We start from the raw sequence: 25,693 nt of genomic DNA on the forward strand, positions 1-25,693 counted from the left end.
TTACTCATTCATGCTGAAGATACAGCTTCCTTAATTTAATCAAATCGGATTTTAAATTATCGTTAAATTAGATTTGTAATACACAAGTTTTATAACGATGTTTGCTCCTGAAGTTGCCACCGTTGAAGATTACCTTAGGCGACGAAATTCGATCGCTTTGTTATTGCTTATGACATCACATAGATAACTAACAAGGTAAACATGACCTAATAACGTGCCCATTTTCGTCCCAGGCGATGGTAGCCTTGCGTACACGAAACTGTAAAGTTATTTATCCGAAATTATTAAATATATCATGTAGAAAATACAAAAGATGAATGCTGGAAAGAACCTATGTTCACGATTGTGCCATTTCAGATTTACGAGAGCGCTTTCAGTAAAGGTAAAGTGTTGAATGCGGTAGACTTGTCGCAGCACAGCGGTCTTTGGTAAACAACATGGCGAGGCAAAGAGTTGAAATTTCGGCTGTTACTAGCTCGAAAGGTGAGTTTGATACTTTCGCCATTCATTGGTGTTTATGTTAATATTAATCTGCGAAAAACCACCAGTAGTGGTTTGCGAGCAGAGGGTCCCGTGATTAAGTCTAACAGTACCTAGGAGAAGAGTACAACAGCCCGAAAGTTCAATAGTCTGCTATCGTGTATTTCGTTTGTTAAGTTTGCCCAAACGTCATTTAATTGGGCTTGTGTTTTTGTGTGCGTGCTGGTGGGCAGGCACATAAGATACTTCTCTTGTTTAAAACTTTTTTATAGGTTTTGCTTGCCCTCCAGAATTCTTCATTTTTAATTTATGTTTGTTGTGGAGTTTTCGAAATAAACTATCTATCTATCTATCTATCTAAGAAAAAAAAAGGGACTGAGACAGACCCGGTTAAGTTTAACCTTCGCATAAATCTGATATCCGTCACGTGGAATTAATTATTGCCGCACCACGTTTGTCGAAAATATAGCGGTATGGTTTGACGGAATACCACGTGACGCCGCACTAATAACAAAATTTAGGGTGAAATATCAAGCTTCATAGGTCTCAGAAATAATTAAGTCAAAATAAAAGTAATAGCTTTATATTGCCATCATCCGTTTATGAGTTAAGTTTTGAAATCGACTGTAGTAGCGGAAAAGGTGATTTATCACAATAGTAATTTGGGAGGGTTCCCGTACATTTGAACCCACGACAATTGCACCTGCATACCATTACACCTATGAATTTTTTTTTATTTTGCGGATATCTGAAACCATACTAAACCTAACCCATGAGTTTTAGAACCCGCATATAGATTCAACCCGCGGATATACACGTGGGTTCAAATGTACGATCACCATTTAGGAGATGTAGGCCCATATTTCAGGTCCAATCATTGATGACCTAACAGTGACAGTTGACACGGCATTCAAAAAATCGTTTCCATCTGTCCAATGTATTAAATCAATGCATAATTTTTTATCTTAATTTCCACCACAAGGCTGTGTTGTTAAGGTATCAATGGTCCAATACATGAGCAATCAAAAATACAATGGAAGATATATATGGGCTTGTAGTTCCGAGTAAATATTAAAAATTAAAGGCAAAAATAAATTTCACTCAATTTTAAATTAAGCCCACGCTGTATTGTATAAATCATTTTTGACGGTATTACCTGGACTCCGGGATTAAATTCCATTCAAAGGTTAGTCTACCCACTCTACTGCGTCTAGTGTTCGCTTACGTTTTAATTAGTAGTCCGAAAGTTTCGAATTAGAAATTAATGTTTGTATGTGTGGAAGTCTCGTATATTAAAGCCATTCTCACATTCACCAAGTATTTTAAATGCCAACGTAACTTGGTATCCATCTGATGCTTGATGTAATCGTTACATGTAACTAATTTTAGATTTTAGTTGACAGAAAGGCGAGTTAATAAATTTATTTCTTCAAAGCTCTCAAATTAAATTGTCTTTGATATTAGTTAACTGTCCTTTGGCTTCCTTAGGGCCATTCAGAATATTTAACCTCTTCCATCATACAAAATGTCATACCATGATGCACACACGTTGAACGTTTTTGGTCAGATTCGACATCATTTGCCGTACTGACAACGTAAACAGGACTGTGGGATCAAGTTTGGCAAGCTTTCACCGGAGCTGTATTTTCAATTTCCACTAATCGAAGTTGTGACCTCGTCGTTGTCGTAATTTCAGACTTCATAATGAGAAAAAGTCCAAACATCCCTGAAAAACATAGAGGGTGGTTACTTTAGTAAGTTCAATACAGTGGTGGGATTCAAATTTTTTGTCAGGCGGTTCCCTCACAAAAGTTCTCTTTTTTATCCGGTTCTATTACAAACAGAACATTGACAGTAACCATTGAGGTGTAGTAACCAGTAATGCTAACCGGTTCCCTGTTCTCAAAAAACAGTAAAATTTCATGAGACGGTTCTATAGAACCGGTGCGAATCGGCTGAATCCCACCACTGGTTCAATATCTTATTATTATTAAACAAGACATACAGCAAAGTTTTTTTTTCATCAGGAAATGTGCGGAAAATGTCAAATGGGTTAAAATGGATGATTTCAATTGTGATTGTCTGTATAATGGTTGGAGCAACTGTTGCGGTAATATATTATGTATCAGGTAAGAAGATATTGCTATAGTTATTTTTAATCTAGGGGAAGCAATTTATTTTTATTATCATTCATAAAATATTTATATTTGTAAATTGTAATAGTAATTGGACATGTTTAGTGGACATAACGATCTTTTCAATATTATGTTGTTATTGTTATTATTCGTCTCCATCATTTTTAAAAAATCGCTTTTCTCTTCGAATACTGGACCAATTGCTTTGAAATTTTCAGTGGTTAAAGATAAATTTTTTTTCTAGAAGGCTATTACTTTTTGTTGTTGCTATGACGTCATCAAAATTATTGCCATTGGGTGGCGCTACGTGTGCATATATTTGAGCATAGCTCCCTTGTTTTATTGTATGGTACTAATGCAAAATGACGTGCAACCTTCGACTTGGTACAACGAGCCAGCTATCTTTAGAATTAAGATTGACAGAATAACAAAGGAATGATACATGCTTAAAATTTTAATAGATGAAAAAGTATTGCTACTAAGTATGTGAAGACATATTCAGTATATTCCACAATTGTAAATTTGGTGTAATACCCATTGTTGCAACATTAATGAATTATCCTTCATATGTCACCATCCTTCATGTGAAAATCATTTATTCCTACAAATAACATTTTCGCCTTGTGGTATTTACATTTCTCAAGTAGTAACATGTCACACAAAGAATTGAATAAAATAATTAGTAACTTTTAATTTTTAAATATCAAAATCATAATTGACCTACTTATTAACAATTTACCAAGGCCACCTGATGATCATCTTTGGCTGTTTTTATAATTAGAGAATTTGTTCTAGATGACGGAATAAAAAGAAATTTTCATCAATATATATTCAATGAGTGTGATAAACAAAAAATAAACAAAGTTAAGATGAATAGTCATTTGATAGGTTTTCTATTTTTACAGTTTTTAGAAATAAAATGAAGGTCATTTTAGTTATACTATGACGCTTTAAAGTTTAAATGCTCTAAATCAGGGATGTGCAACATTTTTTGTTGGTGGACCGTATAACCAACTCCAGACGTCTAGCTTGGCCACACAAATAATTTGTTTATCCATGCTTGGAAGGCAAGAAGAAAAGACATTGCGTATTTTGCTAAAGCTTGCAGCAAAAAGTACGCTGGAAAAAACGGCGAAATATTTAACACAGCGACAAGAACAAAAAACATATGTATTTTTACCCACATGAGCAACTTTTGAAACATAAACTGTCGGATGTTAGCAAGGGCCACACTAGATGGCTTGGCAGGCCGGGTTGTGGCCCGCCTGCCGTCTGTTGCACACCCCTGCTCTAAATAATAATGTTCCAATTAAAACATCCCAAATTGGTCCCAAAATCAAAAAGTTACTATATCGTATATGTAACTGAGTTCAAATCGAATCAATTTCAATTCGGATACAAATGATTCAAATTATTTTCACTCAAAAATCAGAAGATATTTAATTTACCGCAGGCTAGTTTTTTCATGGACTGTGTTTCTGATTAGTTGTACTGATGTCATGAATTTTTCTTACCTCCTATTCTTATTAAAGAATTGTATACTATAATCCATCTTTAAAATCCCAGGTACAGAAGATCCATGTACAAAAATATTGAAGTCGATGAGTGAACGAAAGATAATTCAAGGAGTAGACATGAACCCAATGGCAATGGCAGCTTGTAGATGTACGTAACCAAATAATACGTAATAAAAATAATACAAGGGTGAATTAATTTAATTTGAGAATTCAATGAACAGATGAGCTAAGAATGCAATTTCACCCTGATGAAAATAAAGTAGGCCTACTCGATTTATCCAATTATTTTTTACTACAGGATACTGGGTGTCCAAAAAATTTCGCCTAATTTTTTTGTGGTAACAATTAAAAATTTCTTCGTCTTTGTTTATTAATAGTTCTTTATGTGCTTGTAATTTTCATTTATCATACAATAAAATTTTTTTTTTAACTTACAATTGTTATTACTATAAAATTTGGCGAAATCCCTAATTGTTATTGTTGTGGGGTCAGGACCAATTTTTTTGGGAGCTCTGTATAATGTGTGGAAATTAAGATAAATGTAGATAACTTAATATGGCAGGGAGACTTAGAATTGGTGCATTATAGTAAGCATTAGGAATCAGCTTTACACCTTCGAGAACCCTCTGGGAATAACTATGTTTGAAAGGATTGCTGGACTCCTAGCTAATTCTAGAGTAGTTCATTTAACAGCTAATAGTTGCAGCTTCCTCTATCTTGAAGTCTATGCATCGAAAAGGAATAATTGATGAATATGAAAATCTTATCTTGACATGGATTGGTAACTAAACAAGAAGCCGGGGTTCACCATATGATTAATTCGTCTTATCAATTTACCTCTCTTCGAATAAAAATGAAAAATCTATTCTAAAAACCTACCAATGTTACAGTGAAATTTTGTGAAGTTGACTTATCAGAATGTCCGATTTCTTGTCCATTTTCTTATGAAACTGACGATAAAACACAATGTCCGAAAAGCTGCGAGTGTGCTACAAGTGGAATATACCAAGGGGATATAAGATTTGGAGAAGATGAAGTTGATAGAATGATGACAGTGAGAAATTTTGATATGCAACTTAAAGGTTATAACTATTATTGCCAAACATTTTGACATCTATAAGTATTACAATACAGGTGGCCACACAAAACAACCCCTAAGTTTCTGTTTGTATATGTTTTAATACAGTGTTCTCCAATCACAGACTTCCAAGTGGGCCACAGTTCAGTTGGGATGGGATCCTGTGACAAATTGATTTTAATGTGATTTCATTCGAATATTTTTTATTTCAAAATTAAACACCTTCTTCTCAGTAGTTTCATTTTTGAGAAGGTTATTTGAGGTAGCAGGATGTTTTCACTTTCTTGTCCATGAATTGCATATCAAAGTGGTATTTGATTTCTTATCCCTTGGCTTGCGTTTAAATACCATAGAAAGTGATAAATGCATAATAGTCTCGAGTACGTCTATTTTTTTGAACTGGTGAACAGAAGGAACCAAGGGCAAAAGCTTCCATAAGGGAGCCATGAGCCATAAATGATATATATATGATTAAATAGATTGAAAGCTTTTTATTCACAATAATGTGATCAAAATAAGTGAGTATCGTGTATGGTATTTACAGAGATATGGTCATAGAGAAGAAGAAGAATTCTCTCTCTTTTTTGGAACAGCTTTTGAAATCTGGAATCAAACAATTGTGAATGGAAGAATGAAGGTTCCTTATAAGATGAGCCCTAATGTGTGTAAGATAATTTTTACATTTTGTGAAGAAAAGATTAGCATTGGCAATTTAGAATGTGTATGGCCCGACTCTATATTCGACATAACAAACGATAAAATAGTTGATAAAACAAATGAATATGATAAATGATCTTACCTAACACCTTACAAGTGTTGGGTGGCTAAAAGACCCGAAGTGGGATGACTCAGACTCGTCATTTTTTAACCACCAGTGAAAATTAACTCAGTGATTGGCTTGACTCATATGACCTATGAATAACTCAACTCAACATTCTCGGGCAGAGACATTTACCCTACACAACACCTCACAAAACTTTTATTGGAAGTACATTAAAATAAATTATTAAAAAGGTAAATTTTTTCAAAATTTCAGTGTACTCAACACTCGATGCTTGGAATCTTGTGGTGGAAGATTACGGTAAAAAATCATGCATTGATTTGATACATTGGACAGATGAAAACGATTATTTGAATGTCGTGGAAACTGTCAATTGTGCGTAAGTGAACGTGATATTAATTTGTACAGGGTGGCTTGTGTAGTTCTTATTCAGGTGCCATGATGACAGATGTCTGAAATTTTCATAAATTTTTTTGCATGTAAAACTTTGTAAAGCTATTATAGTATCTGGCAAAAATAAAACTACATTTTGGTTCGTGAGAAAAAATAGAAGCTTCCAAAATCTAGATATCAAAATAAATCCTAAAAGTACTCATTGGTACTGAGTTAGGATGACTGGAGTTGATATTTAGAATTTACCACCCTTGTTGTTTTGTAAAGTTATCACAGTTTGTTGCCACAAGGTGGTTCATGTAACAGAAAGTCTGATAAGGCCAGCCTGCTATCTACCATTCCGAATCTAAACATCAAGATTAAGTAAATGATAAAAGGGAGGTGGAATGTGATATTTATTATGTTACTGTGATTTCCACATCATAAGCATTTAATGTAAATTTAAATATTCATTGATCTACAATGTCATATTCATATTGATCCATAAAAAGTATGTCTCATCTCAGTACTGCCTACCTATTACCTAATTTATTTACAAGTTTTGGAAAGTGAACCTGAGATTTTAAACTTTGATGCAACCTTAGTCAAGGTGAACACTAACTATTGACCACTGTACCCACTCAGTCCATAAAAATTCATCCTCCAATCTTATTTGAATATTTTTCATTTTAGATCAGCAGTGGGTCGTGGTTTTGGCAGTCAAATGTTGGAACTTGGAGTTGGATGTGGAATACGTGCAACAATACAGCATGAACTTATGCATGCTTTCGGATTTGATCACGAACAATCAAGACCTGACAGAGATCTTCATGTTACTATACATCCAGAAAATATTGAGCCATGTAAACAACTCTTGTCTAAAATCACATATGGTGCAATAATCTAGCCAAATGGAATATGAATGATAAAATAATAATAAAGTTTGTTTTGACAAATTTGCATCACTTTAATGCGACCCATTTTTATCGCTCGCCACTTATACATTGAGAACCACTGTGACGTATAATAAGTGAGAAGTATTGGGCTTCATGCTTCCCCTTTTATTGAATCTGCACTTCTTCCAACAACAAAAAGTGCTGTAACCACTTAGATTATTGGGAGCCAGAGCTTCGGGAACAAAGAGTCGCATGCGGCCCCGGATGATGCCCCACACCGTCCTATTTTGAAAATAATATAGTTTTATTTACTTGAACTCAAATATTTCTATTTCAGACTATCTTCACAATTTTGATAAACTGGAAGAACGCAAAGTTTTAGATCTTGGAACAGAATATGAAAAACGATCCGGTTTGCATTATGGTAGTGATGATTTTGGCATAAATGGAGCAACTAGTATGACTTTGTAAGTAAAGTATAAAAATCTTCCCGTAGCATATTGAGATGTATTCGATTTTTTAGATGAAAGATGTTGATATAAGAAACAATAGCAAGAATTATCTGTAACGATTCGTAGTTTATATGATTAGTTAGGACTCCTTCAAAAACAGTTAGAATTTTACTTTCAACATTGCAGATTGGTGAGTGCTTTTTGGGGTGTGCAAAAAGTCAAATAAAATCTTATTCGTTAGTTCTGCTTGTGCATGGTTAAAGTTATTTCATCTGAAAGCATACAATTAAATTGACAAGAAACAGAACAACAGTTCATCTCAAATTTCTTCTTCGGGCTCTGTGGTTGGACTGGGTGGTCAAATGCACTTGTATCTTTGATTTCCCTATGTTTGCAGTTTCAAATCCTGTCGAGTATAATCATGTGAAAGAATTGCTATTCCTCGCTTTCACTGATTAAAAATGCAATACCTATTCTGTTTTGGAAATGTATTTTGACTAATGTGCTAAGCTGATCTTAATTTAACGGCCTCTCGTTCGGTATCCATTCAATGTCGGGTATGGAATTACCGGTAGTTAGTTATTTGTTTTCAGAAGAATGTACTTTATAATGCAGGAAGCCGTAACCAACCAGCGGTAACTGGAATCAGCCTGCTGCGGCGATGCGTCCAGCTGTTCCTGCAAGGGATTCGAACCTGAGAACTCACGCAGGGTAATCAGAAGTGCAATGACTATCATATTCTAAACGCTAAGCACAGTCTGCAAACCAACTAGCAGTTTTGCATTACCGCATCATTGCATCAATTACCGGTCATTGTTTGTAATTATGTATTTGTCGTTTATTGTCAGTAAACCTGGAGAAGAAGTGATTATAACCAGAACAGAAGAGCGCTTACTTACTGAGGAGGATTTCAGAGAATTAAATATATTATATAGATGCAAATTAGAAAGTGATGGACCAGTAGTAGGTAGACTTTGAGTTATAAATATACACGGTGTTCTGAAGTCTTGCTTTGAAATATGTGAAATATCCTTGATGTGATTCGAGGACTAATTATGGCATATACTTGTGCATTAAATGAAGCGAGAAGCCCTGCATAAACACTAATTAAAATAAAAACAGTGCTAAGTAACATATTCATCACAGCATTTGAGATTTTTCATCTCACAGGTTCATGGAAACAATGGGCATCATGGTCAGAGTGCTCTGTGTCTTGTCTGATAGGATATTATCTGAAATTAATTTTTGGGGGAAAATGAAATCAATTGGTTGGTAAAGGGTTAATAATCTTTACTGTTTTGTTTTAGATACAATGATAAGTTAACATAAAAAAAAACCAGAGTGCTAAGTAACGTGTATTCATCACAAGATTTTTTTCAAGTCAAGATTTTACAGGTTCATGGAAACAATGGGCGTCATGGTCAGAGTGCTCTGTTTCATGTCTGAAAGGATATCAAACCAGATCTCGGGACTGTTATGATCCGAGTGGTGTGAAAGTTGGCAATTGTGAGGGCGGTACTTTTGAGTACAGAGACTGTGATTCGGGAGAATGTCCTCCACCAGATGGGATTTACGATGAATGGACTGAATGGGGTACTTGTGGGAGAGAGTGTGGTATTGGGGAAAAACGGAGGTGAGAATTGAATTGTTTTGTAATAATAAGTGTCATCAACTTTTATGACGAATAATAGCATGAAGTTTGATTTTTTTTAAGAGATTTTACTTTGAGGTGGTGATTGTCAAATAAATAAAATTTTAAATATTCTTACAATGGTTTTCAACCTTTTTGGTAGGAAAGGAAACATATCAGAGGCTTTAAATAGATATAAACCAAACCCAATACTGACAAAACTAAATGATCTTTAAAGTTCAACAATATCGAAATATTTAAATACATATTATAATTAGCATATTCATATACATATTATAATATAGACTAAATTTCCCAATTTCAGATTTTTTCTTTTAAGATATCGCAGTTGTCCTTTGAAGTACAAAAATGGCTGTAAAGGTGTTTTTGGCATACACCATATTGAAGAACAGAAGACATGCCAGTTGAAAACATGTGATGGGTCTCGTAAGTATTTAATTGTATTTGAGAGATTTTTAAACTTTTTTACTTATAATCATGTTTGCCTTATCATTTTTAGCCATGCAACCGATACCTACAGAATGGGGAAGTGAGTGGATTCGATCAACGTGTGGCGCTACATGTGGGGGATCACGTGAATCACTCCATTTACGGTGTCACTGTGTGAGTAGTGGATTTTGTGCTGATAGGATAGAGGATGGAATTTACATATTTATCCCGGGTAGAGGAAAGCCGATAAGACGGCTTAATCATATGGCGAACCACGGCCTCTCGTCCGGTTACCAGTTCAGGTCAGGTATGGGATTAGTTAGCCAGTTATTTGTTTTCGGAAGCATGGACTTGATGGTGGAGGAAGCTGTAACCGACCAGCGGTTACGTGAATTACCCTACGGCGGCGAGGAGTCCAGCAATCCTCTCGCACATGATCATCCCCGCCTGGGATTCGAAGCTGCGAACCCACGAAGGGTAATCAGAGATGCGGTGGCGGGCGTATTCCTCATTTGCCAAGTCTAGGCTTGGTGGTGTGGCGAATCGTGTTAAATGTTAGGAATACGCTACCCAGCACACCTCTGATTACCCTGCGTGAGTGAGCGTGGTTCGACATATGATTAAGCCGTCTTATCGGCTTTCCACGCCCCAAGGATAAATATGTAAATCCTATCCTGTCCAAGTGCTTGAGTTTTGTTTTATTAAAGTGTGCCACTGTCAACTTCTAAACTGTAATGTCAAACCTGTAACCTGTAATGTTCAACCTATACTCAGTAGCACATAATTTATTTTCACTGACTAAGATGGGATTTTCATATTTATCCTGGAGAAAAGGAGAGCCAATATGACAACTTAATCATATGGCATACCACGACTGTCGTCTGGTTACCCGTCCATATCAAGTATGGGATTAGTTAGCCAGTTATTTGTTTCAAATGCATGGACTTGAGAGTAGAGGAAGTTGTAGCCGACCAACAGTTACATGAACAACCCTGTGGCACTGTGGAGTCCAAAGGATTCAAACCTGTGAGCCCATGCAGGGTAATCAGAGTTGTAATGGCAAGCTTATTCTCAACGCCTTGCCTTGCATTATGCGCCATTGCCAATCTCATGCATCCAAGGGTTTCTAGTCCCGAGAAGAGAGTTTTGCTGATCTCTGAAGGATTTCATGTTACCTTGTTTGTGTAAGTTCCTGTGAGAGGTATGCCCATGGATGATATTGCAATGATGTGTAAATCACAAAAAATGTACAGAATGTTCCATGTTGCAAATCAAATTGGTGAACAAGACTAAATCTATCTTGTTCAGGGTCCTGGCATTTGTCATATTTATAACTGTGATCCAGAATACTCATTCACTGAGACCGCTGAAGATTGGGACCCTATGTCGCTAATGAAGTGGGTGCCATGCGCCACTGAACCATGTGAGGGAGATAATTCAGAGCAAAGTGAGATTTTATTGTTTTGAAACTTTTAAATATATGAAGAGATTCATTTTTGAATGATTTATGTTTTGTGCTGATATCTGAATGAGAATTTTCATACAGTTATATTGCAATAAGAAATATCAACTCATTTGACTCGTATTTTTGACACGTATTCACGTCTACCACTCTGGGCAAGGCCCTGTACTATCAGCCATTGATAACTAATGATATGTGCTCACCACCGCACCTCTAATAACTCTGCATGGGTTCGCAGGTTCGAATCCCATGCAGGGATGGTTATGTGCGAGAGGATTGCTGGACTCGCCGTCGTTGGGTGGTTCACGTAACCGCTGGTCGGATACGGCTTCCTCCACCACCAAGTCCATGCTTCCGAAAACAAACAATATAGCTAATCCCATACCCGACTTGGAATGGTAACCGGACGAGAGGCGGTAGTTCGCCATATGGATAGGCCGTTTTATCGGCTTACCTCTCCATCGGGATAAATATGTAAATCCTATCCTATGTAAGAAACTATCATTATTTTGTAGGACTGGGTATTTGAATATAGCTGAAACTCAGTTGAGGTTCAAAGAGTGGAATGGATGGTTTTTATTTAGTTGCTATGTTTCTTTTGTGAATACATTTCGATTATATGCTCATCAAATTTGTAAAAATTATTTTGGAGTATCTGATATTTGATCTGTTCATTCAGTCAACACTGAAATAATTTAACAGGATTACATATTTATTGTAAGGGAGAGGATCAAAACTATTTTTTCAGTCGGTTACCAATTTAGGTCAAATATTGTACCGATTCATGTTATTTAAATCCAATGATTGACTTTTTTACCTGATTGAAACATTTAATTTCTTTTATTTTCAATTTATATAGATAGGCTTACCATACGTCCCGCTTTAGGCGGGACAGTCCCGCTTTTCAGCGTTTTGTCCCGCCGTCCCGATAAGTCAGTCAAAAGTCCCGCTTTTTCAGCATAATACACAAACATGTTCTCGTTACTGTTGTTTCTGTGTAGCGCAGCGCTAGCCTACTTACTGAAGGTGAATGCGTTCGTTTCCCGCTGATTCCCATTGATGGCAGACGTATCGCATGTAAAACCAATACTAATTAGTCTAAATTCGAATTATTCGTACCGGTATCGTTAACGTCAATTCCTTCCTATTTTTCGAACTGAACCCGATATTTGGACCGAAAATATGCGCATGAAATTTCGATAACAATATGGTCAATAAAGACAGCCGAGCTTTAGATGTAGGAATGTATGTCGTAAAATCGGAAAATGTGAAGTTATAAAATCACAGCTAAGGGGTCGTTGTATTTCGAGGCGTCCCGATTTGAAGTCACAAAAATATGGTAACCCTATATATAGATGTATTGAAAATGTGGCGGGTTAACAATAATTATTTGTGATCTGCATTTCAGTAGTTGCATGAAGCTTAAAGGTAAATTTTTGACTTTGTTATGTAAGGGGCTTTGCTTTTTTGCATTCACAGGACTTTCTTTAAATTTAATTGTATTTGGAAGTTTATACATATAACAGGGTACATATGTATTGGGAAAAAATGCTATTTTCTTATCATAAAACTTTTCCATTCAGCTTCAGTTACAGAAGCACCAGAAGTTATTCAGCCAACTTTATCAACATTATCCCCTGATCAGTATCCAGAGCCGTCATCATCCAGTCCTGAGTCTGTTAGTATGTGGTCTGAATGGGCGCCATGGAGTGCATGCGATAAATCTTGCGGAGACGGCCACCAGTCCAGGTTTGTTTTCTACGTAGTGTCTTGATGTTAAGATAGGATTTACATATTTATCCGAAGGGGAGGGATGTCGATAAGTCGGCTTTATCATATGGCGAACCACGGCCTCTCTTCCGGTTACCAGTCCAGGTCGGGTATGGGATTAGTTAGCCAGTTATTTTTGTTTTCGAAAGCATGAACTTGATGGTGGAGGAAGCCGTAACTGACCAGCGGTTACGTGAACCACCCTACGGCGGCGAGGAGTCCAGCAATCCTCCCGCACATGATCATCCCCGCATGGGATTCGAACCTGCGAACTCACAAAGGGTAAGCAGAGATGCGGTGGCAAGCGTATTTCTAACGCTTAGCACGATGCGCCACACCGCCGATAGGATTTACATATTTATCCGAAGAAGAGGGATGTCGATAAGCCGGCTTAATCATATGGCGAACCACGGCCTCTGGTCCGGTTACCAGTCTATGTCGGGTATTAGAATCAGAGTTATTTTATTTGTCATTTCAATAAAAAAAAACATTCAGCATTAAAGTGTCTGTAATAAGCACGATATTAAAATGACAGATGATGTGAGGGACGGATTGCTTGGTCATCGAATCAACAACACCTTGCAATTAGTTAACCAGTTATTCGTTTCGGAAGCATGGACTTGATATAAAATGTGCCTGTTTGGATATACTACACAAAAGTTTGATTCATTCATGTAAGGCAAACATGCTTTTGTGCCAAAGTGGATAAAATGGGCGCATCAGATTTGAGGTCTTGATCTTAATGGCGCGGCGGTGTGGCCCATCGTGCTATGCGTTAGGTATACACTCCCCACGACACCTCTGATTTCTATGTGTTGTTTCGAATGTTTGAATCCCATGCGGTGATGGTTATGTGCGAGAGAATTACTGAACTCCTCTTTGCCGTAGGGTGGTTAACGTAACGGGTGGTCGGTTACAGCTTCCTCCACCATCAAGTCCATGATTCTGAAAAACAAATAGGTAACTGATCCCATACCAGACATGGAATCGGACGAGACGCCGTGGTTTGCCATATGGATAGGCCATCTTATGGGCTTTCCTCTCCACCGGGATATATATATGTAAATCCCATCCTATCCTTCCAGCACTGATTTCTTAATTCAGATCGCGACAATGCTCAGATTTCAATTGTGACGGACACGGATATGAAATGATGGTTTGCTTCGTAATGTCATGTCCAGGTTCGCCTTTTGGTAGGTTTTAAAATTTGTTTTAAGCCATTTGTTATATTTGAATTCTGGATAATCAATAACCAGTGTTACAGATGTCATTGCTTGATAACCTGTATTGGTTTTTCGCACCTTGAATTATATAACATGGATAAGATAGTAAGACGTGTTTCTATTTTATGAATATGAAAATTTTTATATTTTAACCCTAGTACCTGAAGTGATTCAGCCGACGTCTTCAACTTTGTCCCCAGATCTCGGGACCCAATACCCAGACCCCTGGCCTTCAGTTCCTGGTCCTCAACCACAATTTCCTGACCCTTGGCCTTCAGTTCCTGGTCCTCAACCTCAATTTCCTGACCCTTGGCCTTCAGTTCCTGGTCCTCAACCTCAATTTCCTGACCCTTGGCCTTCAGTTCCTGGTCCTCAACCACAATTTCCTGACCCTTGGCCTTCAGTTCCTGGTCCTCAACCTCAATTTCCTGACCCTTGGCCTTCAGTTCCTGGTCCTCAACCTCAATTTCCTGACCCTTGGCCTTCAGTTCCTGGTCCTCAACCACAATTTCCTGACCCTTGGCCTTCAGTTTCTGGTCCACAACCTCAATTTCCTGATCCATGGTCTTCAGTTCCTGGTCCTCAACCACAATTTCCTGACCCTTGGCCTTCAGTTCCTGGTCCTCAACCTCAATTTCCTGACCCTTGGCCTTCAGTTCCTGGTCCTCAACCTCAATTTCCTGACCCTTGGCCTTCAGTTCCTGGTCCTCAACCACAATTTCCTGACCCTTGGCCTTCAGTTTCTGGTCCTCAACCTCAATTTCCTGACCCTTGGCCTTCAGTTCCTGGTCCTCAACCACAATTTCCTGACCCTTGGCCTTCAGTTTCTGGTCCACAACCTCAATTTCCTGATCCATGGTCTTCAGTTCCTGGTCCACAACCACAATTTCCTGACCCTTGGCCTTCAGTTCCAGGCCCTCAGTCCCAATTTCCAGACCCGTGGCCTCCAGTTCCTGGTCCTCATCCGCAGTTTCCTAACCCTCGGCCCCCAGGTCCTGTTATACACCCACCACACCCCGGATCTTCGCCATTTGCCCCCAATCCTGGTCTTCCAAATCCTACTATTTGGCCTTCTTTAACTGACTCATCATGGCCCGCAGTTACCGTTGAACCAGTTGGCACATGGTCAGATTGGGGGCCATGGGGTCAATGCGACAAAGTGTGTGGAAATGGACATATGATCAGGTTAGTGATCTTTGTAATAATTTGTGGTTTCCATGATGACTTGGGCATGTTACAGTGAAGAAATACGTGGGATAAGATCAGATAATGTATTCATTAATTGTTCAATATGATACATCTCATTGAACCTAGGAAATAGGGATTTTTCCTATTCATCTTGGGGTAGGGAAGCAAGCATGATGATAAAATAATATGGTGAACACGGACTTTTGTCCCGTCTCCAGTACAATATTCATGATAGATATTGAGATGCCTGAAAGCGATATCTTACTAGCATATGAATCCTGTGTTGTAGTCAAGATCATTCATAGGTATCCTCCTAGTCTGGTGCACTTTCCGATCCGACTTCAAGGTGCTAAAGTTGCGCTAGATCGGCATTTTAGCCTACAACATGTATTACAACGTACCGTTATTTTTTTACGAACGGTGTGACTAGATAACTAGGCTCATTGACTAGATGCGAGCATTGAATGGCCAGCTTATCTGCAGACTATTCAAAAGTACAGGGATTTCTAAAGAAATCGTAAAAAAACGTGAGCTTCTAGATTACCCCTAAAAATTGCCAAATCACCCTTTTGGGGGAATCAACCCCAGTTTGGGAACCACTGTAATCTAGTCTCCGTCAATTCACTTTTATAAGTTAATGCCCTCCTTATCAATTTATTGGCTATTGACTGTATTTTTTCATTACCCTGTTCCTCATAAAGAACACGTAACTGCTTGGAATATATATGCACTGGAGTCTATTATGATTTGCTGCCTTGCCTCATAGAGCCGTGTCCAGGACCACCTGCTGGTAAGTTCGAAGCTTGGTTTACCTATTAAAATACAAGGTGTACATATTCATTCGTACCATTCACCTATGGCTCCTAAAAAGTAAAAATAATTGCGATATTGTGTCAAAACAGCTGTTAAACAAAGAACACATATTACGTCACAATGTAAAAGTGTTGATTACTGATGGTTGATCGTGTTGCGCAATCTGTGACGTCAGTCCCTTTTCTTTTTAGCCACACCTCGTACATGAGTATCTTGAAGTATGTACCAGGTTAGGGTTAGACCATAATTTTAGGTACAATACTACGGGAATCACTTGGCTAGTCCCCGAACTCGTAATAGAACTAGAATGAGGAAAATTGAAATAAAATTATGGCCTAACCCTAACCTGGTACACATATTAGGTTCCGGTGTCTCCCATCTTGGTTCACATACTTCAGAAGTACTCACCTTGCACCAAGGAGAGTTATACTGTTCTATGACTTGCAACCTGGAAACGTATTTTTGAAGATTCCCAATGCTCAGTTATCCTTTGGTCTGCTCGAAAAAGACAGTAATGCAATAAATTTCAGAGAAGATGCAGTTCAAAGGCTTGCAAATCCGATATGCCCAGATGCAGATTCCATTTAATCATTATTAATGATATGCTAATGTTTAGAATGTGTTTTACAACTTGTAGCTGTTATTACTTATCGATTTTAATTTGTCTGTATGTTTGTCTGTCTGTTAGATCTCGCGATATCTCACGAAAGCGAGATTGAATCTGCGCTGATTTTGTTCGTGCATTCATCATATCTCGGACCAGAAGCCTATTGATTTTTGGCGAATTATGTCGTATAATTAGCGAGTTATTAATAAATTAGTGATGGGACACAAGGTGTCACTATGGAGTAAGAGCGCTGTTTTGGGGGATCCCCTAACTTTCGATCGATAAGTCTTCGGTCTCTGACCGATATTCTCGTTTAACTTGTACGATATTATCAAAATTTTACAATGAGTTCAAATAGGCTCTGAATTTATACAGTTAGGGTTGCAATTGGGAAAAGCTTCAATGTTGAGATCAACTCAACTAAATTATTTTGATCCTTTTGTCCTCGTATGTATATTGCAATGGTTTTTCATGAATCATATACTTTTTATCATTTATTTTTATCGAAAACGGTATATTTTATCATGTATGATGCAGCGCACTGGTAAATTACAGCAGATCTGTACCATTATGGAACTGTGTCGTATTTATATATGTTCATTTTTTAGATGATTTCTCTGAATATGGAGATTATGTTTCTGACTACTTCGGAGAGGAAGACCCATCTCCCACTCCTCTGCCTAATAAGGACTTATTCAAAACTACATGGTTGAGATTTAAAAACTTTTGTCCGCATGGGAAATTAATGACTGGCTATTTCAATGATGATAAATTTGAAGATTTTCTTTGCTATTACAAAGATGGAAACATGTGAGTATCCTGCTAATGTGAACCATGCTTGATTATTTAATGTCAGAAATTCCCGTTAACTGTGTGGAAGTGCCTAGAGCAGTGGTTTTCAACCGTTTCTGTGGCCTGATTACATTTCCATGCCAGGTTAAAACTACAAGAATTGACACTTTCAAAACTGAATTTAGCAATAACTCTTGCAATTTCCAATAGATTTGTGGCCCACCTGAAATCGTTACTGTGGCCCAACAGTGAGCCATGGCCCACTGGTTGAGAACCTGTGGCCTAGAGCAGGGTTTCCCAAACTGGGGTCCGTGACAACTGCAGATGTCCGCATGTCAGATCGATATTTAATGATTGATTTCAATTAAAGAGAAATTGCACATTTTTGGTTGGGCGTTGCGTACGAATATCCATTGCTCTCAGAAAATTAAAATCCTTTTGCAACAACCTACATTCGTGAGGCAGCATTTCCACTCGTATGAATATGATGACAAAATACAGGTCGACCCTTGCCGTCCGATCTATAGGTTTGCTTGTCACAAATTGCTCCGAGAATCGAAAAATTGTGCAGTGAAAAGCAACCTAATTCATCACATTAATGTCGTTTGTGTTGTAAATGAAACATTATCTTTGCTCTTTGGCACTGAAATTGATACGGCAAAGCGTACGTGAGGGTTCCGTCAAAATTAGGATTCTCAAATAGGGGTCCGCGGCCCAAAAAGTTTGGGAAACAATGGCCTAGAGGTGAAAGCCTCAGAGCTTAGACTCAACTATGCTGGAATTGCAAGTTACACAACTCTGGTTGAAATCCCATGCCCATGTCACCAAGCCTAAAAATCTGTTCTGTCATTGGAATTTCGCTCAAACAGGAATAGTAGCTTCTTACATATTGTTAGATATTCGAAGCTTCTTGTACAGTGCCTTGTTCGCAGCAAAAGACGTGATAAGCATTGTATAAAAAAGACTGTAAGCAACATCTCTTCACCTATCTCTGTGCTATGTGCAATTCACTGATGTTGATGTTTTGTGCACCTTGTGATGTAATAAACTTAGTTTTCAATTATGTTCCTGCACTAATTTTACAATTACATGAATCACTGAACTTTACTCCTAACGAGTGCTGATATTTGTGTTATTTATATATACATCCCAACATACGAAAACGTATTATTCACCGCTTGTGTTATTGAATCTAACTTCTGTTATTTCTTTAGAGGGCTGTATTTTTCATCCAGAAGTGGAGTTTCTGAAAAACTAGACTGGGCAGGTCATACGAGTGCATGTCTTCATTTTGATGATGTATTTGCTCGAGATGTCACAGGTGATGGTATGGATGACTTAATATGCAGGAATACAAATACAAAGTAAGTTACTAGTGATATTTCCTATGACATAGGAAGTTTAGCGAGTTCTTTGACATAGAGAATGTAATAAATTTCTGACATGCTTGATGGCATAGGATTTATGCTGTCAATAGTGTTAGGAACGCGCTACGCTCCATTCAGTTGTTCAGTTTCATTGAGGTGCTTTCTTATTTTATGAAGTTTTTATATATATACTGCTCCAATTTAACGAATTATATGTTCAGTGTTAGTCGAGCCGGGTTGCAATTTAGCAAGCGCTATCACGGTTTGGGCTTAAACAATTGAATCTCATATTCAACCTTGTCTTGTTCATTTAAGAAATATTGAAATTCTAATAAATCATGGAGGATCATTCAGTAACGCTGCTGACTGGAGGGGACAACGACCGATCTGTCAAAAGTTACATGAAGTACTTAACGTAGAAGATTTAAATGGAGATGGAAAAGCTGATCTAGTTTGTGGGGACCATGGAAGTGCTTTACAGCAAGTCATTTTTCATGAGTAGAAACGAACGGAGTTCAAAAAAAGAACAAGATTCATTATAATTATCGGTAGAGGTTGCACGAGACTAACTCCCAATTCTTCCTGAATGCCTTTGCGCTAGTGCAGTGTTTCCCAACCCGAGTCCGCGGTCTCAAATGAGTCAGCGAAGCTTTTGAATGAGTCTGCAACGAGCCAGAAATTCACTGAGGCCGCAAACGTTTTTGCAAAAGTTAATTATCAGTGAAGTGAAATTTGGTATCGGGTGGCGCGACAGGTCAAAACAATTGGATTTCACAACTCACTTGCGAATTTCCGACGAAAACCCGAGCACACGCGTGGTGTTTCTCGCGAGTTCGAACAACGGGGAATCATTTTTTTTCTAGTATGTGTCAATGGTGGCAACCCAAATTTTCTAAATTGAAAAGCGGCAATACATAATACTAAAAATAAAATGGAGAACACCATAACTTTTGTTTTATGATTGTACGCGACCGATTGAAAACGCTTCTTTGAACATTGCAAATCGCAAAATTTCGGGTGATACTGTAGTACAAGGCTACTCAACTGGCGTACGTGGTCCGAATCCGGACCTTCCGGGTATTCGATTCGGACCGCGCATAATTCTTTATTTTGGGTCATTAGCCCCACTTTTGACATTTCCTTTTATACAATCACTTTTATAGTTTTAAAAATATATATGAAAAGAACTATAACGCCATAACAAACAATCTTGATTAGCTAATAATCATTGGTCGGCAGAGGAATTGCATGTTTAAGGATGCCGAAATATAATTTCTGGAAAGTCCGGATCCGAATATCTTTGAAGTTTTGTATGCGGACCTTCGGTAAAAATAGTTGAGTAGCCCTGGTAGTATATGTACCGGGGCATTTTCCCTTAGGCCTCCACAATGGTACGTGCAGTACTGGAGCGCCGTAAGTTTTGTACGAACAGTTCAGATTTGTTGAATTCACAAAAATACGAATCAAAACAAAATATAATCGGGCACTTTACCATGCATTTTGTGTCCACTGATTGTCATGATATTTTCTGATTAGTATTGCTTTTATTTCGTCAACACAGCCGCAGATTAAAATGATAATCATTAAATTAATAATAAAGCAAGGTGGTGAATATGTATTTTTGATTTACAAATATACTTTAAGTATATTTTTAATAAGTACTAAATCAAATCTTGTACTTTCTAGAAATTTATAGCAGATTGTAGGATTTTTCTAACGACGATAACAAAAAATTTGCAAGATCTCTAAAAGTATGTATCAAACCTAAATATAATCGGGCAATATGTTAGCAGATTGCCGTGGCATTTTAAAGAAGTAATGCTATCATCTTGTCGTAAGACGACGCAACCGCGAGTTACCATGAACGCAATTAAAATAGAAAGACAATTTAAATTCTCGTCGTCGTCACTAAAAAGTCAACTGTTTTAACGGACGCGTAATTGCGGCGAAATTCTGATTTTGAAATTCGTTCAAATTCCGTTGTGTTTGATTTTATTGCTTCTTCACACAGAGTACGGTTACAATAAGCGGCTAAGCGCACCTTGAATCCGCAAAGGTTTTCGCTGGTGAGAAATTGGTCCGCGACCAAAAAAGGTTGGGAAACGCTGCGCTAGTGAATCTGTATGCATATGATGCAAGAATGCTGTAGCAGGAATAAAAATACCATACTATGCAGTTCAAGAGTCCTGCTGCACACTAACACAAATTTATTTCTGTAACATACAACAATGACAACTGCTTGTCTGAGAAAGTCTGATTTTGTTCATACGAATTGTTACAGAAATACATTCGTGTTAGTGTGCAGCAGGACTCTTGAATTGCATAGTTCATTATAATTGGCTGAAATGCTTTCTCGCTTGGGCTTGATAACCAGCTTTGGCTCCCCGCGTATTTCCTTCCCAGTAAAACTGTGTGGTAAATTTTATCTCATAATTCTTTTTTCTATCGTTGATTAATCGGGATTTTGTTTCTATGTGTGTTCGTATCTCTACTTTTTTATGATTCAATGTAGTCGGCTAATGTTGATATTCTGCTTCAATGCTTCTATTATCATTACTGTTTATTGGTTTGTCTGTTTATGTCAAGCATTTTTGGAATATATTCAGACTGATATAGTTGGGTTATTTACACGTAACATTTTACGTGTTAGTAAGTTAGTTAGTTAAGCTTTACGTGATACCAACATCAGAATCGCGTAAGTTTTAACGATTTTATGGGCCATTTGTCAAATACCCTGTGTTTCCTTCTTTAATTTTTGCAGTTGCATATCGGAATCACATTCAGTAGTTTGTAGTTTCTCGAGTTCAAATGCATGTATGTGCTTTAGAAAGCGCTAGACACGTACCGGTGTCATTTTCGATTAAATTTTATTAAGAGCAAATATGTTTTACGCAGGTGAGTGGAAGTAGTATGTATTTACGGTGGAAGCGAATGAAATAATACCGTATCTCGTAGAGCGTCATCAGATCCACCTCTGGGCACCACCTCAGCATGATGCGTGATTTTTCATGTACTTTTCACAAAAATCTTAAGCTGTTCAATATCTGCAATAATTAATTTTTAATGTATGAATTATATAAATTCACCATTTCCTGAAATAAATAACGCAACCATTCACCCGGTCCAAATAATTCCGTTCCGTTAATAAGCACAATCGTTTTCGCGGTATTTATTTTTCCCTTCAAACTGCCAGACGTTATTGAAGTTAATGGCCTTGTGCAGATCAAAGTGAATAAAGTCACTTTGGTGCAGATCAACTAGAACAGGGGTCGGCAACCTTTTGTCGCTCGCGGGCCAAAATTAAGGTTGCAAGTCATTGGCGGGCCGCACTTATTTTTAGAAAGTTTAAAAACCTAACGGATGGTACTTCTTAAAATAAAAATCAAGCAGTGATACATCTCTTGAATAGAATATAGTTTTATTTCCTCATTGCATCTCATAAAATTCCATTTCAATAATTTCAGCGCCATTGAACCCTTTGCACTTAGCATCAACTTTTCTGCGTTTTGTTGCCATTTGCCTAATTATAATTAAATTGTGTGCTCATTAAACGAGTAATTGTGAATTATATAATTGTTAGGTTATAATATAATTTAGTCTAAAGAATATATTCGTCAAAGCGGATGTTTTGTTACTATAATTTAGTGAAGCGTCGCGGGCGGGATCCGGCCCGCGGGCCGTAGGTTACCGACCCCTGGCCTAAGTAGTAAAATCGGAAAATGTGAAGTTACAAAATCACAGCTAAGGGGTCGTTGTCTTTAGAGGCGTCCCACTTTGATGTCACAAAAATATGGTAACCCTAATTATAAACGGATGTTTTGTTACTATAATTTAGTGAAGCGTCGCGGGCCGGATTATAGTGCTCCGCGGGCCGGATCCGGCCCGCGGGCCGTAGGTTGCCGACCCCTGAACTAGAAATAGTTTGTTGTTTTATGGACTTTTTTTGTTATGTCTGCGGGTTCGATGTTAGCATCTACCTGTACCAGTCCATGTCGGGTACCGGTATAGGATTAGTTTGTCTGTTAATTGTTGTTTATTTCGGAAGCATGTAGTTCTACTTCTAGTGCAGTAGCGTTGGGTTTACCGGTATATTAGTCGGTGTCTAGGCAGCAGATCATTAATGTCAGAATGTTGAAAGCATTTTGTCAATTGAGGAATTGTAGTTTAAGTATTTTGACTGTGTAATCAGCACCAGAAATGAAGTATTATGAAATTACCGGTACGGCAGTTACCGGTACCGGTATCTAATATCAGAATATATCGGTATATCACAAATAGTGTATCAATTTTGTAATCAGTGGATGTGTCACAGTGTCAGGGTAAAGGCGCGGCGGTGTGGCTCAATGGGCTAAGCGTTAGGCAGTTAGGAATACGCTCGCCACCGCACCTCTAATTATTCTGCGTGGTTCCGCAGGTCAGCAGGTTCAAATCCCATGTAGGGATGGTTATGTGCGAGAGGATTGCTGGACTCCTCGCCGTCGTTGGGTGGTTCACGTAACCGCTGGTCGGTTACGGCTTCCTCCACCACCAAGCCCATGCTTCCGAAAACAAACAATACAGTAGACTAAAACTAATCCCATTTGGTAAGACTTGGAATGGTAACCGGACGGGAGGCCGTGGTTCGCCATATGGCTGTATGGATAAGCCGGCTTTTCTTTCCCCCAGGATAAATATGTAAATTCTATCCCTCCTATCCTACTGTACGGTACCGTATATTAAGAAGGAGCACTCACTCATGGCTTTCGTTTCTTTCGCTAAAATGCAAAAATATGATTGCGGCTGTACAGCGTACAGGAATAGCATGAATGGTTGAATGGATTATACAAAGAACAGAAGAATTAGGCTTCTAACATCTGAACATGGAACATGCTGTACCAGGGCTCTCTACCAACAGACCAATAATAAAAACTATCCAAGACCATTGGGGCATTTTGATCTCCACTATCTGATGATCTGAACAAGTAGCTTATTAGAAATAACTGAAATTAGATTTTTGTTTTCTATTATGTGTTTCCAGTGTTATATATCTCTATGTGAATTACTTTCAAATTGTTATAATAGTTCCAACTTTCTGCCATCGGCAGAAAAATGTCATTTCCAAGAGCACAAGTAAAACGTTTCAATGAACAGCCAGGTAAGTTTCACAATTACCGGTACTCTGATCGATATTTTATAAATACCACTAAACATTGAAGTCCTATTTTAGTTGTCATGAAAAAGTCTAGACAGGCCTGTGGAGTCGTATGCTTCATTTATCCTTCTGTTTATTTATTATGTTGTTTTATAGTAATAAAGCAAATAGCCATATTTATAGCGGATCGACAAAATTTAAACTGCAGTGGGGAACCACTGTTCTACAACACATAATTTTTATCTGTTTAATGTGAGAATTGTTGCCATATATTGTTTTCTTATATTCTTAATTTCCAGGATGTGCACCTCCCCCTGGTCATTATACTGTGCCTGATATAAAAAAGAGTGGTTCTGGTATCTTGTCTTTTGAAACTGGAGGACAGAGATTCAAAACAGAGAATAAATCGGAGAGAGATGCCATTGATGATGTCACAGAACAACTTTCTACCGCATTAATCAATCACAATACACATTCTTCATCAAAAAAGAAATTAGATTTTGCTGTTCCTGCACCAGTTTCAGTGAGTTTTATGTTATATTTTAGTAGTTTCCAACCCTTTTGCAATATTTTCTACCATTTACCCATCTTCATTCGTTCCTGGCTAAAAACTCATTTTTTGTTTGTTGTTCTCATTAGCTAGTGATATGCACAACTTGTATGCGTCTCTGTTCTCTTTTCTCATACATTGAATAATTTATAAAATGTGCGCATAAACGAGTGTGAGATATTACGGAATAGCTAAAACATGTACTACATGCAATAACAAAGTAAAAATTCCCCCAAGGTTGGGAAACCTGGTTATATTCGATGTTTGCCAGCTATTTCACCTCATCTACATCTTTTTGGGGGTATGAATATTTATTTTCAAAAAACAATTCTGCTTTTTATTCAGACTTGGTTGTTGATGATATTCAAATGTGAAAGATTCTATATTCCTTGAAGTGAACATTCCCTAATATGTAAATTATTCTATCAATGTAGTTATTGTGTATTTTATTTATGTGACATCCATAGATGGCTTTAGAAAAATAAAACCTCTTTGTTTATTTATCTTAAAGTGGAATAAACACTTTCTGGTATTGAAGTGTTCCTTAAATTTTTAATTAGATCGTGATCAATAATATTTTTTCGTTCACATAAATAGTTCTGATTTGTTGATTTAGTATTAGAGTCTTTTTTTAAAGAGCAACATATAGAGCAAATAATTTTGAAATAGTATCTTTCAATTTATTTTGATGATGTACAGCAGTGAATTCGATTAATCCTATCAGATATCCCACTTTATTTTTCATTACGTAAAATCTAATGTCACTAAAAATGTCAATTAACAATGACTAAACCTTTTTTACAATATTTACCAGACGAAATCAAAATCCAATTCAAATAAAACGACACCTCATCCATCTCCATCTATGAATGGCAAAGATAAACAACGATATGAAAAAGAAATCCGAAGCCTGGTTCAACAAATTAGCGAACAAGAGAGAAAATTACAACTCAAAATTCAGGTAAATATTTTTGGTCATATAGGACATAGGTTCTCAAA

The 25,693-nt window shown here is 37.5% G+C and overlaps 2 protein-coding genes across 4 annotated transcripts in view; both read left to right on the forward strand.

Annotated features, from left to right (window-relative positions):
• The first annotated feature begins 235 nt into the window (after positions 1–235).
• On the forward strand, positions 236–19,710 carry LOC120333286 (uncharacterized). 3 transcript variants are annotated; one of them, XM_039400681.2, is made up of 20 exons: positions 236–483; positions 2,508–2,609; positions 4,182–4,280; positions 5,023–5,186; positions 5,755–5,875; positions 6,247–6,370; positions 7,057–7,226; positions 7,597–7,726; positions 8,560–8,678; positions 9,107–9,344; positions 9,682–9,788; positions 9,862–9,965; positions 11,100–11,238; positions 12,837–13,002; positions 14,128–14,216; positions 14,405–15,431; positions 16,136–16,224; positions 17,463–17,664; positions 18,861–19,010; positions 19,329–19,710. In XM_039400681.2, exons 1-20 carry the CDS (start codon positions 438–440, stop codon positions 19,513–19,515), a joined length of 3,573 nt encoding a protein of 1,190 aa, XP_039256615.2. In that variant the 5' UTR covers positions 236–437; the 3' UTR covers positions 19,516–19,710. The 3 variants fall into 3 exon arrangements, with proteins under 3 accessions (XP_039256615.2, XP_039256616.2, XP_077975658.1); XM_039400682.2 differs by having other exon boundaries at positions 14,128–14,204; XM_078119532.1 differs by lacking the exons at positions 236–483; positions 2,508–2,609; positions 4,182–4,280 and having other exon boundaries at positions 5,075–5,214.
• A 4,292-nt stretch (positions 19,711–24,002) lies between these two features.
• Positions 24,003–25,693, forward strand: part of LOC120332374 (uncharacterized) — a 32,484-nt gene continuing 30,793 nt past the window's right edge. The window contains exons 1-3 of the mRNA XM_078119240.1: positions 24,003–24,147; positions 24,444–24,667; positions 25,509–25,655. Coding sequence (XP_077975366.1) covers positions 24,102–24,147; positions 24,444–24,667; positions 25,509–25,655 — 417 coding nt within the window. The 5' untranslated portion in view covers positions 24,003–24,101. The remainder of the gene's footprint in view (positions 24,148–24,443; positions 24,668–25,508; positions 25,656–25,693) is intronic.

The sequence above is a fragment of the Styela clava genome, chromosome 13 (assembly GCF_964204865.1).
Source record: "Styela clava chromosome 13, kaStyClav1.hap1.2, whole genome shotgun sequence".
NCBI lineage: Eukaryota > Metazoa > Chordata > Ascidiacea > Stolidobranchia > Styelidae > Styela > Styela clava.

Coding starts and splice junctions, on each gene's coding strand:
- LOC120333286 (XM_039400681.2), top strand. CDS start 438: ATGGCGAGGCAAAGAGTTGAAATTTCGGCTGTTACTAGCTCGAAAG. Junction 6,371..7,056: donor GTGGAAACTGTCAATTGTGC/GTAAGTGAACGT, acceptor TTTTCATTTTAG/ATCAGCAGTGGGTCGTGGTT. Junction 8,679..9,106: donor AAGTGATGGACCAGTAGTAG/GTAGACTTTGAG, acceptor AAGATTTTACAG/GTTCATGGAAACAATGGGCG.